Source organism: Aquarana catesbeiana, linkage group LG03, assembly GCF_042186555.1.
Source record: "Aquarana catesbeiana isolate 2022-GZ linkage group LG03, ASM4218655v1, whole genome shotgun sequence".
NCBI classification, from domain to species: domain Eukaryota; kingdom Metazoa; phylum Chordata; class Amphibia; order Anura; family Ranidae; genus Aquarana; species Aquarana catesbeiana.
Genome location: NC_133326.1, coordinates 238,718,691 through 238,734,086, shown reverse-complemented (window position 1 = coordinate 238,734,086; position 15,396 = coordinate 238,718,691). Strand labels below are relative to the sequence as shown.

The 15,396-nt window shown below is 39.6% G+C and overlaps 1 protein-coding gene across 2 annotated transcripts in view; it reads right to left on the bottom strand.

Moving 5' to 3' along the window:
* Positions 1-15,396, bottom strand: part of DOCK4 (dedicator of cytokinesis 4) — a 501,293-nt gene that overhangs the window by 70,178 nt on the left and 415,719 nt on the right. For both annotated transcript variants that reach the window (XM_073619893.1, XM_073619894.1), the window contains 3 exons: positions 7,899-8,040; positions 6,057-6,223; positions 2,594-2,680 (listed from right to left, as the gene is read on the bottom strand). In XM_073619893.1, coding sequence (XP_073475994.1) covers positions 2,594-2,680; positions 6,057-6,223; positions 7,899-8,040 — 396 coding nt within the window. The remainder of the gene's footprint in view (positions 1-2,593; positions 2,681-6,056; positions 6,224-7,898; positions 8,041-15,396) is intronic.

Here is a 15,396-nt window from a genome sequence, read left to right as displayed (position 1 = left end):
GACGTCATGCAATGACTCCGCCCACAGAGACAGCAAACCAGATGCCTCTCATGTATATATGAGGATGACAGCTCATATGGAGCCAGCTGCCAGAGGGGAAACATCTCCACAAGGAGAGTGCCCTCTATTTTTTTGGATCGGTACCTCTCCCTGCCTTGCTGTATATTAATTGGAGCCTGGCCAGGCTGCTTCCAGTAGCCCGATGCCGCATCAAAAAGATCCTCAACATACCACTAGGTAAGGGGCTGCAACAGGCAGGTAAGTTTCCTTTTCTTCAAAAAAAAGAGCATTTCTGGTATGCTGAAGCACACATTTTTTCTTTGTTTCGCTGCAGCCTGCACCATGGATCATCCTGTAGCTCTTGTGCAGGCTGCAGCATCCAGAGGCACGCTGATCCCAGCCGGGAGGGCTGGTGATTGAGCACAGTCGTTAGGACTGGGGCAGGCACGCCTGAGAGAACTGGGGGATTGCAGTTTAAGATGGGTGCAGAACCAGAAGCGAGGACTGTGGGAAGGGCAGTGGAAAGAGGTCTTTGCAGCCAGGCTGGTTGGCAGGGCCTGAAGAGAGCTATCTGGGGGTGGTAGCTGAATAGAGGACAGCTAGCACCTGAAATATTTCTACACCACAGGGGCCCGGGGGTCCCTGCCCACAAAAGGCAGTTCATTGAGGCTTAGCTGTAGTGGAGTCAGGTCTACTCATGCGGTGCTACCTAGTCTGGAGGAGTAATAGTTTGCAACAAGTGAAGTGCTGGAGGAGAAACGGTGTGCAGCAAGTGTTTGTGCTGGAGAGAAGACTGGAGTGCACATACTTGAGTGTATATAGAAGTCCCAAATCAAGTTTGCACTGAATATTCCTGGGCATCTCATAATTCCCAATTTCCCATCCAAGTTTAATCCCCCCAAATAAAAAACAAAACAAAGCTATGGACTGTTCTTTGTCTTGGAGTGACTGAGAGATAGATTTCTGGCTGGGCAGGGTGACAGGTGAACCGCTACATTCAACAACCCCTGCGGGAGCATGGCAACACTTACAATGTGTAAAGATCACCCAGAGGGAATGACTTTTTAAAGAAGCATAGTCTCAGATGTGTTTCAGTGTTATTGTAAGACGAATCATATTATTGTTGCAAATTTTTATGGATCCTGGCACACCGATATAACATTTGTTAAGCAGGTCAATTAGCCTCACAGACTTTTTCAACATTTGCCAATCGCCCCAGACATGGCATCAGAAAGGTTGTACTAAACAGAATGGCTGAGTACACAGTTGTCAGGCATTGTGTTGTACTAAATATAATCTTTAAACGGTACTAAACTTTAGTGACTTCCCCAGAAAGTCTGGATAAGTGGTTTAGGATGCTCATTCATCACCCACCACCCATTCCGATGATCTGGATGGCTTTTCTGTACAGAATAAATTCTCCACACAGAGTGTGTGTAATGTTAGAACATTTATACTTATTTTTAAAATGAATAAACAAATTGACTTTTCGTGGATAGACTTAGGCAGCCAATTATTTCTCCAATACATTCAGAACTAATTAGGCCACCTAACTCCACCTTATACCATAAGAACAGTTTGTTAAAACCAGAACATTTTATGTTTACTACCTGGACATATAGTAGTTCACCGATTAAAGTAACATGGTTTTACCCAGGTGGTCAGTAATAATTATATTTAGGTGTAATACAAAATTCACTCCAGGTATGGCCAATTCTTAAAAACTATCTTCATTGCATGATCACAAAATAGTTACAAAAGCTCCTTAATCCAAGCATCTACATGTTGGCTAGACTCCTTTTTACATATCCCAGCCTAGTCTTACTCATATAAAAAAAAAATAGTTCATAGTTCAATGGATCAAGCTGACGAGTGATTCGTGCCCTTCCATTGTCTGCCTATTTACATAGCTCTGTATAAAGTTTAATCAGAAAGGGGGAGTCTGAGTAGACAGGTTGTTCTGTGCTACCTGAAATTAATGTTGTAATGTAAATATTTTTTAATAAACATATTAAGAACGTATAACCTAACTTAAAACATAAATTAAAATGACAAAAAAATATAATATTTACCAAGTACAGTTCAGGGGCAATAGGATATCATGGTAAAGAAGGGCCACTTCAGCCCCTGGGCCCCATAGCAGCCATATGGCTTCTAAAATATAGGTTAGAACCCTTGTACTCTAGAGAGATGATAGTCTAGCATGAATCGTGGAGCTGTAACAGTTGAAAAACTAGGCAAGCACCTCCTGAGTATGATTGTATAGGGGGTAAAAAAACAGCACACCAGAAACATAATTATGCTGGATGTCTCTGAAAGGAGGTTACCAGATAAACAGTTGGTAAAACTTGGTTTTCTGAACAGCAACAGCAACTAGCAACCTCCAATATTTGAAGGCTCTTCTGAAGGATTTCGGTGGGGACCCCCACACCAATGTAACATTTTATATAATATCAGTTTAAACACAAGCACTTAGACAAATTATATAATTAGCACCCATGTTTAATAATAGCTTACCTAACTGTAGAGACATCTGAAATTTTTTATTACATTTACCAAGAGCTCTAGGAAACAAAGTGATACTTGTACTCACCACTTCACGTTTTTCAACTTCAAACCATCTTGATATACCAGGCAAACTCTGCACCAATGTCAAAGCTGTTCGTTCTACCCAAAGACTCTAAAAGACAAAACATATTTATAATATATTTTATGAATAAAATAAAGAAAATTGTTTAAAAGGGACACCAATGTCAGTATGCGAAATATAAACTAAAAAAGAATTCTAACAGACTACAAATTTTGCCAGTCCCAGTGGTAAAAATAAATACTACTGCCTTTTAGTATAGTCGGTGTCAAAACATTGATGGTTAGCAGTATGGAGTATATACCACAGATCACAGCATGGCATAATGTTCAGTATGTATATACTGTACAAAGGGCAGCTTGGCATATATCATGTACAGCACTTATATTGAGAGGTCACCTTGTATACCCATAACATCCCATACCCACCTCATAGCTCTCATTAGTGGATCGACACTTGTCATGATGCAGACAAACCTGCACATAATGGTCAGCAGCCTTCTTTTTAGTTAACTGGATTAAGTGCTCCTTTACAACCAATTCCCTGATACATTGCCTAAAATATATAAGCATAAACGTATAGCGCTGTCGCTTTGAATAAAGTGTCCCAAAAACATATAAATACAGTGCTATCACTTTAAATGTGACTAATGTGCACCAAAACAAATAATTTGCATCTCACCATATAAAATATAAATATACAAACAAAATAAAGTCCCAAATTCCACTGTGAACTCAGGGAACTCTTAGGCCTCATGTACACTGGGCGTTAGAAAAAAGGAGCTGCAAAGCCACTACCAACACCTGGCATTTCTCTTCCTATATTCAAAATCAATGGTTCCCTATGAAAGCCATCTACTGATCTGACTTTTATCCCATGAATTGGAATAGCAGTTGTATCGCATCATCATGATTCGACTTGTGGTGCAAATTGTGCTCTGAGGACCTTGAATGGGAACACCAGAATTAAAAACAAATAGAAAAAAGATGACGTGGGGTCCCCCCCAAGATCCACACCAGGCCCTTTGAGTCTGGTATGGATACTGAAAGGGAACCCCCCCCTCAGAATCCATAGCAGACCCTCATCCCAGCATGCAGCTCGACAGGTCAGAAAAGGGGAGGGAGAGCGAGCACACCCTCCTTCTGGACCATTTTAGGCCACACACCCTCAACATGGGGGGGTGTGGATGCTCTGGGCCCCTCACCCCAAAGCACCTTGTCTCCATGTTGATGGAGACAAGGGCCTCTTAATCACAACCATGGCCGGTGGTTGTGGGGGTCTGCGGGCAGGGGGCATATCGGAATCTGGAAACTCCCTTTAAAAAGGGGGCCCTCAGATCCAGGCCCTCCCTATGTGAATGAGTATGGGGTATATTGTACCCCTACCCATTCACCCCAAAAGAGACGGTTTTGACCAGTCCAGTCCTTTATTAAAAATCTTCCTCCATTGTTCATCCCCGATGTTCTCCCTCTGGTCTTCTTCCTTCAGTCTTCTCTGCCACTGCAGACTAACCAACTATAAACGAGTGTGTAAACATGTACACATAGAGTTCTGCTGCTGAAAAAAATGCCCAACTGCTCCTTCACGTGAGTTTAGCAGCTGCAGTGTACATGAGGCATTATAAAGAAAACCAGGCCAAGTAAAATCTAAGTGCCAATACATAGTGTGAATAGTGAACCGAAGCCAAGGTCTATTGGTAAATGCGCAATAGACATTTATGAAATAAGGAGTCTAATAATTTGGTAAGGAGCCCAAATTTTGTGCTGGTAGAAGATTGGCTTTGGTTCACTATTCACACTGCTTATTGGCATTTTGATTTTACTTGGACTTTTTTCTTCACAAGAGTTGACAGAGTTCACAGTGGAATTTGGGACTTTGTGTTTTTGCGTATTTATATTTTATGTGTTGAAAAACAAATTATTTGTTTTGGTGCACTTTAGTCACATTTAAAGTGATTACACTGTATTTACATGTTTTTGGGCCACTTTATTTAAAAGGGACAGCGCTATATATATATATATATATATATATATATATATATATAATTTCAAAAATATCTGTTTGTGGATATTTACATGGGCAGCTGTTCCTCCCCTTTTGATTTGAATACTCTAATAATAATAGTATCTTGGTTGGTGGTTGGCATTAGTGCAGAGTTCATTTGGGGTTTGCCTAAAGGTGTTTATTTTCAAATCAATGTGTGGATGCCTGGAGAGACCCTAGATCTCAGACCATGTACAAGATGTCACTACACCGAATCCCAGACACCAAGAACTCACCTCCCTATCATTTCACAGTCTCTGGCAAGAGACATTTAAACAATAACAGTAGAGTTTAGGCACCAGGACTGGTGTAACTCAATACAAATCTATACAGAAACTGAGGCCTATGTATAACCTGGGTCTGGGAGCAATGCATCTCCCTGGGCAACAGTAATACAATTCAAGATAGACACCTATACCTTTAGGCACCAGAAAGGGCTGCCATTTACCAGTTTTATGAGTCCATACATTTTGTAGATTTGAGGGGTTCACTATAAAATGGCCACAGATCTTTAGAATATGCATTCCCCAAATGACATATATGCCACAAGCCATCAAAGCTGGCATTGGTCACTATATAGCCCAGCTCTGGCATAGTTTTTGCATGTTTAAACAGTGACCTGTAAATGCCTGCAAGCCTCTGGATGTGTATCTCTTACTACCTAAAGCCACTTTGCTGATAAAAATGGGAACCCACAGGTTTGCTGTAAATTCCTTTTCCTGGAAGGTTTCATTGGGTAATGGTGTATTTTTTAAATTATTCTAGATGGTCTTTAAAAATTATTATAGTGAATTAGCATTCATAGAAAATGAAAATGTGTATAAATGAAAAAAAAAAATATGTTTAGATTAGTGCAATAAAAATAGTTGAACGGTTTTAAACATTCAATATAAAACAATATACCTATCAAAAAATTAAAATACAGCATTTTATGTTTTGAACTGAAGAACCGGTGTTCTGCAATAATTGATGGCTCTTTCTTTTCCTGCAAATCTCTCCAAATGAAAGGATGTGTATGTTTGAAAATAAAACCTGCATTGTCTCATTTGGAGCTGTGTCTTACACTAAATTGTATGCACAGCTCTGTGCAGTGATCCTGTCAAATAGGAACCTATCTTTAGCTCTGAAAAATCTCCAGAGGACAAGAGTCTTTTCAAAGAATTCACATCCCCATTTTCATCCGGATGATAAACATCTACATGTAATTGAAAGCTCTTGCGCTCTCTGTGCTGGGAATATTCAAATGCAAAGTAGTCATTTCTGCTAACACACTATTCAGTTGTGTTAAATAGCAGAAATAGGAAATGTGTAAGGAGGGAAATGTGACCTCCTGTGCACTCTGCGCACTGTTCAAGAAACACACTGCCTACAAGCCACCAATTCCATTGCCCACTTCTAATACAGCATAAGAAACTTTGAGCCATACCTTGAATTCATTCTCCTTGTCCTTTGTGCCCTTGTGAAAGGGTCTATCATAGCGAAACCTCCAGATATGATTCACTTTGTAAAAGCTTTTGATGTTGTCAGGAATACCTTCTCTTTGTAGAACCTCCTGGCTTTCAGGGATTGGCGTGACTGCATAAATCTGTAAATCTAGGCACCATGATTAAGGTCAACACAGGCAATACAATCGCTACAGCAAGATTCAATAACACATCTGCTGGAATCCTGGCCAAATGTATGTTCAAAGAAATATTAACAGTAAATATGTGATAAGCTTTTCTATGCATCCCATAAAACATACGATGGAATGAAAGTATTCAATCCTGAATAATTATGTATTGGCAACTTAAACAACATGCTCATTGAGCATAAAAAAGTTTTGACATCCAACCTGTGGACTGAAAAACTTTTTTTTTTTTTTTTTAATTCTCGATGAGCATCTTGTATTATTGACCCTATAAGTAAATTTACAAGTCTGCATGCATACAATCACAATATACAGCAACAGTATATTTTTTCCAAAAAAGCTCCACATTTTTTCACTAAAATACAATCTTTAGGCACTATATAAGTGACAGTCTAGGAGAAGACTGTATCAGTCTGTTGCAGGCAAGGTGAAGCATTTTTGCAGTTTCCCTTCTGCCCATGATCACTCACACTGCCTCTATGTTGTAATGTTTAGGCAAGACGTGTACACAGAGTCAAGAATGTAAAAGTTCTACACATGCTTCATATGGTACATGCTTGTGTCATATTGAAAAAATATTTTAGGCTAGGATGCAGATGTTGACCCAAGATGATATCTGAACAAAGATAGTGCCTTCCTTCCTAGAAAAAAAAAGATGAAGCCATATGAAGTACGTTGATCTATTTTAGGATGCATATAACATAAAAAATATATATGATACTAGGTCAACTTTTGATGGCCATTGCTTTGCAAGCTTGAGCCTGGGTTCACACATGTGCGGTGTGAATTGAAGCTCAGGTTTCACTGGGAAGATAAAAATCAGTTATTCAGAGGTTCCTCTGCGTTTTAGCTGCGGATCAGTGTGGGGGGGGGGGGGTAGAGGGGGAGGTGTAGTGAGGAGAAGGAGAAAATCCATGTTCAGAATGCAATGCATCTGCGAATCAGATGCGTTCCCATAATCTTCCCATAGAAGATAATGGACTTGTAATTCACACCGCAATGCCCAGAAAACGCACACTTTTTGTGCAATGCGCAGTGCGAATGCAACGCACGTATGTGAACCAGATGCATTCATATGAATGTATTTTAAAATGTCCTGCGAACTGGATGCGGTGTAAGCCACATCTAATTCACATAGGTGAGAACGGGGGCAGAAACTGCAAATGATGTTGTTCCCAACCCTACACACCTGGAAACAATCACTGGAGGACAGAAATGTCCTAGCATAATGGCTCCAGAAGCCAGCAGCAGAAATACTGCGGTGGATGGCAGTAAAGATATTAAATATTACATAGTTCATAGAAGTCACATCAGTCACTGGCTGTATGTGTTGTTTATACATATTAAATGAATAATATGATATACACCGAGTGCATAAACACTCACCCCCTTTTGCAGCAATTATAACAGCCATGATTTTTTTTTTATTTCCATCTTCATTGTAAAAATAGGAATGCATGGCTCAGCTCAGCTTACTATTGTTGAATTATGCATAGCCTGACAGACTCTGCAGAAAACACTAGCAACGTCCAAGGTAGAAGTAAAATTTTACCAAATGTAGGTTTAACAGTGCAAGATAAATACTGAGCAGAAAAGAGTGGCTTGCAATGCCTTTAAGCTTCACAGTAGAAAGGATACATTGTGCTTCTGCTTGGAATATCGTTTCATCAGGCTGGTTGGCATGTTGCATTGCAATGGCATGTGGGAATTCTGTTAGCATGCGCTGCTGGAAAGCCTCCAGTCTCTCATAGTCATGGCCTCGACAAACAAACTCTTTGTTCTGTCATGAGAGAAATTGTTAGTGTTTGAACCTGAATATCAACTACACTGCTTGTGAATGGAAAAAAAAAGTTATGTATTCAGTATTTTTTTTATACATCATTAGACTCTGTTTGGTAAATTAAACTCAATCAGGTTCATTTTATTTCATCATGTAGACCCTGCTATTAGGAGTTGATTTTGACCTAAAGTGTACCTATTGCCACTAACTGACAGAATAAGCTACTGGGCATTGTATAAGGGGATGGCAGGTCTTGTGCCTTTTTTGCACTTCATGGAAGGGGAAGAAATTCAGGAGCTTCACGTAGTCCCAGACTACAGAGACAGAAGGCACATGCTGACAAATTTTGTTTTCAGCTATGTGCCTGCCCTGTTACATTAAGAGCTCAAGGCAAGACCCAGGATAAGTTCACCTTTTTGAAAAATAAATAAATAATAAATGCTCATATTTCTGCAGGAGAAATAAAAATGTGGTTGAATTATTTTTTTTCATAGCTGCCCTGATCAGTGGATGGAATATTAGGCTCCTGCACACACTACCTGCAGCTCTGTTGCTTTCAGTTACAGAGCTGTAGGCAGCATGAATGGACTACTACTGTGCTCGTGGTCCATTGAAAATACAAGTCTGTCTGCTGTTGTGGCAGACAGGACTTGCAGTCATTCACACATTCCTGGGAATCAGTCATAACTGATAACATAAGACTCTGTTGATGTTATTCACACCTACTCTAGCCTTTAATGCCTACTTGATTGCTTAAACCAGACACAACTTTAGGGCCTTAGAATTGCTTAATACTAATTAAGGTAATTATTTTTACATGTCCTACAAAGTGGATATTTAATAGGATAGTTAACCAGCTTATTATTAAAAAATGCAGTTAGGTTACATGCAAACAATAATATACACATTTCCTTTTAACCAGTTGGTAATTTGAACTAAGCATAGGTTTCCCAGTATGAGTAAAGTTAATTAAAATCATTAGAATTTCCAGTAACAAACTTCAGATCTATAATTGGGTCTAAGGCTCTGATATAGGAAAGAATGCATTTGGTCTCAATATTTCACATTAAATTACCCAATCCTTTCATATACGGAGGTAATTGTGTATCTAGGTAGCTTAAGTGATACTTCTTGAAAGCTATTTTTTCAGACAACAAATAATTTGTGCTTTTTTTGTTGCAATCTGTCTTGTTCCTTCTATTTACACTCATAATACTGAATGGGTCAGAACACATTGCTATGTATAATACATTTCAAAACATGTCAGAACATCAGTGCAATCTGGTTGGATTCTGATCATCACTGTCCCTGCACAGTTTGAGAATTTTGCTAAAGGAATAGTGTATGTGATGCTTTTAGCTCCTTCACTCTTGGCTTAAAGACCTCAAATGAAACTGGCAATAAAGCAGGGTGCCATTTTGAACTATTTTTCTAATTATTGGATTTGCCAAAAAAGAAAGCTTAAGTCCAATTTACTAAAGAAGCTGAGAATCTTCACTCGATAAACTAAGTGAATATTCACTCAAATTGAAAAATCATGAGCAGATTCCAACTCAAATCTTTAAACCCCTATGACATTTAGTCCCAGTGTGCCTTATGGGTATGAGGTCTGATTTGGTGGTTATGATTCAAGGAATTATCAGTCAACTCTTGACCTGGAAAGCCAATAAGTATAAATCTGGTTGTGATAGCTAGCGGGTCAATATAAGAAACACGGGCCCAAGACATAATAAAGGTAGCATTGTTTGTTTTAGCCTGGTTTCACACTTGTGCGGTGCGAATTGAAGCTCAGGTTTCACTGGGGAGATAACAATCTCCTGTTCAACGGATTCATTGCGTTTTTGCTCAGGATTAGAGAGCAGGGAGAGGGGGAGGGAGGGGGGGGGGAGGGGGAGGTGTAGTGAGGAGAAAGAGAAAATCCTTGTTCAGAACGCAATGCATCTGCGAATCAGATGCGTTCCCATAGGAGATAATAGGCTTGTAGTTCGCACCGCAATGCCCAAAAAACGCACACGTTTTTTGTGCAATGCGCAGTGCGAATGCAACGCACATATGTGAACCAGATGCATTCATATGAATGTATTTTAAAATGTCCTGCGAATTAGATGCGGTGTAAGCCGCATCTAATTCGCATAGGTGTGAACCCGGGCTTAAACACACACTCCATTGTAGATTGCCAAATGCATTGAAAAAGAAAAAAGTTAAGCTTTAAGGTCAGTTACGGAACAAAAATGTAAGCCCTCGTGTATAGTAATTAGTGCAACCTTCTTTATTCAAAATACCTCAAATGCCGTCTAATGTGCTGATTACAAGGTATGCATAGTGGTCAGAAGGCATTCTGGACCATTTATGTACCAAAAGCTGAATATTCTAGGGATTTATTGCTTTAATAACTTGCTTGAGATAAGGACTGACAATCGGTCTTAAATACAGGATTTGTCCGTTTAAGCCACTGCATTGTTTATTTACTACTGTATAAGATGCCTTGATATCCTTATGTAGGATTTCCTGATACAGTTTGGCATACACTGGCTCTCCACGCTGTCAAGGCCTTGATGACATAAAACAGCCACACACCACTATAATACCTTATTTAGGCATCAAATTGGTATGCAATGTTTTACTTCTTCCAGACCTTTACCAAAATAAAAAAAATTCACCCTGTTTGCCCACAGGAGGTTGTTCCTGGAAAGCTGTTGGATATCTGGTGTAGTCTGTGGGAAGCTGGAGAATACAAAAAAATGAGTTCTTTCATGGTAGAAGCCACTGAACATTACACTTGCTCAATGTTGCAATCTGAAAAAACAGATGTCCAATGCCGAAAAGGCAGTGTTTCTCAACCTTTTTTTCAGTCAAGGCACCCTTTAAAAATTATGGACAATCTTGAGGCACACTTTAAAAATTATGGACAGTCTTGAGGTATTCCATTCTAAAATGTAAAAACTATTCAAATAGTTTTACATATTGCAGCAACTTCCACACAAGTAGGACACCCAACGTTAGAGGGGAATTATTCTTCCAAAGCAAATACACTTTTACAAACTGGTACTGACTAGTATTCCAATGTTTCCCTTTTCCTTCAGTTTTTCTCCAACGCTCAGCTAATGTGACCCCAAAGCTGATGGAGAGGGGCAGAGGAGGGACAAACAAGGATGCTATGCAGGCAACTGACATCCTCCATATCAACTGAAGATGCCATTGGTCGTTAGGATGCCGGCAGCTGGAAGGTTGTAATGGTGCACAATGAAAACCTGTGGCTTTGTGTAACTAAAAGGCAGGCTTTATCCACACGCCTGCTTGTATGTAACTTTTTTACCATTTTTAGGCATTTTGCCAAGACACCCCGGAAGAAACCTCAAGGCACCCCAGAGTGTCTGGGCACTGTGGTTGAAAAAGTCTGAGTTAAGCAAACCCCAACTCTGTGTTATGTGTCTGATATAAAACCCTAATATCACTGCTGCTGTATTGTGTCACACCTTTGCAATAATAAATCAGTAAAAGTGATATCACTCCTAAATACAAAACTGTAGTGATAAATCATACAAAAAATACACATACATTCAAATAAAAACACAGTTACACATTATATAACAAAACAGACAAAAAAAGATATAAGGGGTTCATACTGTGCAAAATGACTGAACCAAAGTCTCTGCAATCAAATGTGAGCATCCCTCATTCATAAAATTCCACCAGTGAAAAGACCCCAATCAATCCAAAAATGAACAGACAACTAATATCCAAAGTGCTTTTGTGTGGACACTTACAGTATAATATAGATAGATAGATAGATAGACAGATAGATAGATAGATAGATAGATAGATAGATAGATAGATAGATAGATAGATAGATAGATAGATAGATAGATAGATAGATAGATAGATAGATAGATCTCTATATATATTTCTGTGTTTTTTTTAATTATAGGGGTTCTTTTTTGTATGATCTATCTCTACAGTGCTGAATGATGAGCTGCCTAATAGGCCACCTAGAAATGGTTTAGCATTGATTAGCTTAGATTGAGACTGAACCCACCTGAACTATCCTGCCAGGAAGCTGACAAATCTGACAGCCGATCGTAGGTAGCAGAGGAATTCCCTGCCCTGCAGCCAAATATATACATACCCCTTGCATTTATGTGGCTGTGGGTCAGGGAATGCCTCTGCGGTCTATGATTGTTGACAGCCTTGACAGCTTCCCAGTGGGATAGCTCAGGTGGGTTTGAACACACCTGGGCTCATTACTAGTTGTAAAAGACAGGTTGACCCCCTACAGGGGCCCTGCGGAACGACAAAGAGGAGTCAGTCAATCTAAAAGAAGATATGGCAGAGAGATAAATTTTAACAACCAATGCTACATCCCAACAAGGGAAACTTCCTTCTTCAGTACTGGAGTAGGACAGAACAACAATATTTTGGTTAGGGTGAAAGGAGCCTTGAGGGAGACAGGAAGCCCTAGCCTCAAGATAACTCTGTCCCTGTGAAGTTTAAGAAAAGTTTCCTTGCAGGACAAGACTGCCAACTTGGAAACTTGGCTCATCGATGTGATGGCAATAAGAAAGTATATCTTGTGATTAAGGGCAGACAAAGAGATAGACTTGATTGGTTCAACGGTGGTTTCTGAAGAACCAATAGTACCATGGGAAGGTACCACGCATTTTACTGGTGGGCGTTTAGATGGAGTGAGTATTCAAAAAATGAGAGGCAAGCAGTGTCTGAAATAAAATAGCTAGAGTTCTGGGCTGTCTTCTATACAGGTAATGAGCTGAGATTAGGAGCACTTTCTTAAAGGGAGTGCTCCTAATCTTGGCTTGTTACCTGTATAAAAGACACCTGTCCACCGAAGCAATCAGATTGCAATCTCTCCACCATGCCCAAGACCAAAGAGCTGTAAAAGGATGTCATGGACAAGATTGTAGACCTACACAAGGCTTGAATGGGCTACAAGACTATTGCCAAGCAGCTTAGTGAGAGGGTGACAACAGTTGGTGCGATTATTCGCAAATGGAAGAAACACAAAACAACTGTCAATCTCCCTTGGTCTGGGGCTCCATGCAAGATCTCACCTCGTAGAGTTTCAATGATCATGAGAACGGTAAGGAATCAGCCCAGAACTACACAGGAGAATCTTGTCAATGATCTCAAGGCAGCTGGGACCATAGTCACCAAGAAAACAATCGGTAACACACTACCCTGTGAAAAACTGAAATCCTGCAGCACTTGCAAAGTCTCCCTGCTCAAGAAATCACATGTATAGGCCTGTCTGAAGTTTGCTAATAACAACCTGAATGATTCAGAGGAGAACTGGGTGAAAGTGTTGTGGTCAGATGAGACCAAAATCGAGCTCTCTGGCATCAACTCAACTCACCGTGTCTGGAGGAGAAGGAATGCTGCCTATGACCCAAAGAACACCATCCCCACCATCAAACATGGAGGTGTAAACATTATGCTTTGGGGGGGTTTTTCTGCTAAGGGAACAGGACAAAATACGTGGAGGGAACTGAAGGATCGAGTTACCAAACGTCAGCCTCGAAATAATAATGACTGGAGAGGATCTGCAAAGGGGAGTCAGACAAAATCCCTTCTGAGATTTGTGTAAACCTGGTGGCCAACTACAAGAAAGGTCTGGCCTCTGTGATTGCCAACAGGGGTTTTGCCAACAAGTACTAAGTCATGTTTAACGAAGGGGTCAAATACTTATTTCACTCATTAAAATGCAAATCAATTTATAACTTTTTTGAAATGCGTTTTTCTGGATTTTTTGGTTATTCCTTCTCTCGCTGTTAAAATAAACCTACCATTAAAATTATACAATGATCATTTCTTTGTTAGTGGGCAAACATACAAAATCAGCAGGGAATCAAAAACTTTTTTCCCTCACTGTACTTGACTTTAAAGTATGACTTAATTTGCTTAGTAGATAAAAGACTATGTCTGGAAAATTCTGTGTTTTTTTTGTATTTATTAATATATCTGCAGACCATGCATTGAAGTTGTACAGTTTTGCAAACTTCTTACAACTTTAAATGTTGAGTTTATTGCTTTCTAGGGATAAGTCCACGGCAGCCGTATATAGTGTTATGAATGACAAAAGTTAGCTAGAGGCAAGTTAGTTAGTGGCATGCAGGCAGTTTAATATATATATATATATATATATATATACACATTATAGTGTAGACTATGTATACAGTGCAAGAAGCAGTCTTTTATATATATATATATATATATATATATATATATATATATATATATATATATATATACACACATACACACACACAGTTTTCTGAAAAAGTATTTGCCCCCTTTCTGATATTTTTTTTATTTGCACATTTGTTACAAATGACTCAGATCAAACAAATTTTATTATTACACAAAGATAATCCGAGTAAATACAAAATGCAGTTTTTAAATGATGGTTTCATTTATTAAGGCAAAAAAGCTGTCCAAACCTGCACCCCCAAAAGTAATTGGCACCTAAACCTAATAACTGGTTGTGCCACCCTTGGTGGCAACTGCAATCAAGCGTTTGCAATAACTGGCAGTCTCTCAAATCGCTGTGGAGCAATTTTGGCTCACTCTTCTTTTGCAGAATTCTTTTAATTCAGCCACATTGGAGGGTTTTCCAGCATGAATGGCCTGTGTAAGGTCATGATACAGCATCTCAATTGGATTTAAGTCCGGGCTATGACTAGACCACTTCAAAACCTAAATTTTGCTTTGTTTGAACCATTTGGAGGTGGACTTGCTGTTGTGTTTCAGATCATTGTCCTGCTGCATAACCCAAGTGCACTTGAGCTTAAGGTCACGAACTTTAGGATTTTATGGTAGAGCTCAGAATTCATGGTTCCAACAATTATGGTAAATTGTCCAGGTCCTGAAGCTGCAAAGCAGCCCCAGACCATCACGTTAGCACCACCATGTCCGACTGTTGGTATGATGTTCTTGCTATGAAATGCTGTATTCGTTTTATGCCAGATGTAACAAGATGCACACCTTCCAAAACATAGGATTTTTTCATCATACTTATCTGTAAAATCCTTTTCTTTGAGTATATCATGGGACACAGAGTCAGGCTAATATTCATTACCTGCTGGGATGTCCAGAGCAATAGCCTTGAGGGGAGGGAGACACTCTGCCAAACAATAGCCATCAGAACTTATACGGCAGCCTGCAGTACACTTTGGCCGAAAGCTGAATCCTCGGCTGCTGGAACATCCACTTGATAACATTTTGTGAACGTATGCACTGAAGACCAGGTAGCAGCCTTACAAATCTGAGCCACAGATACCTGATGGCGAAAAAGCCCAGGAGGTTTCTACACCCCTGGTAGAATGAGCTCTCACCCTAAAGGGA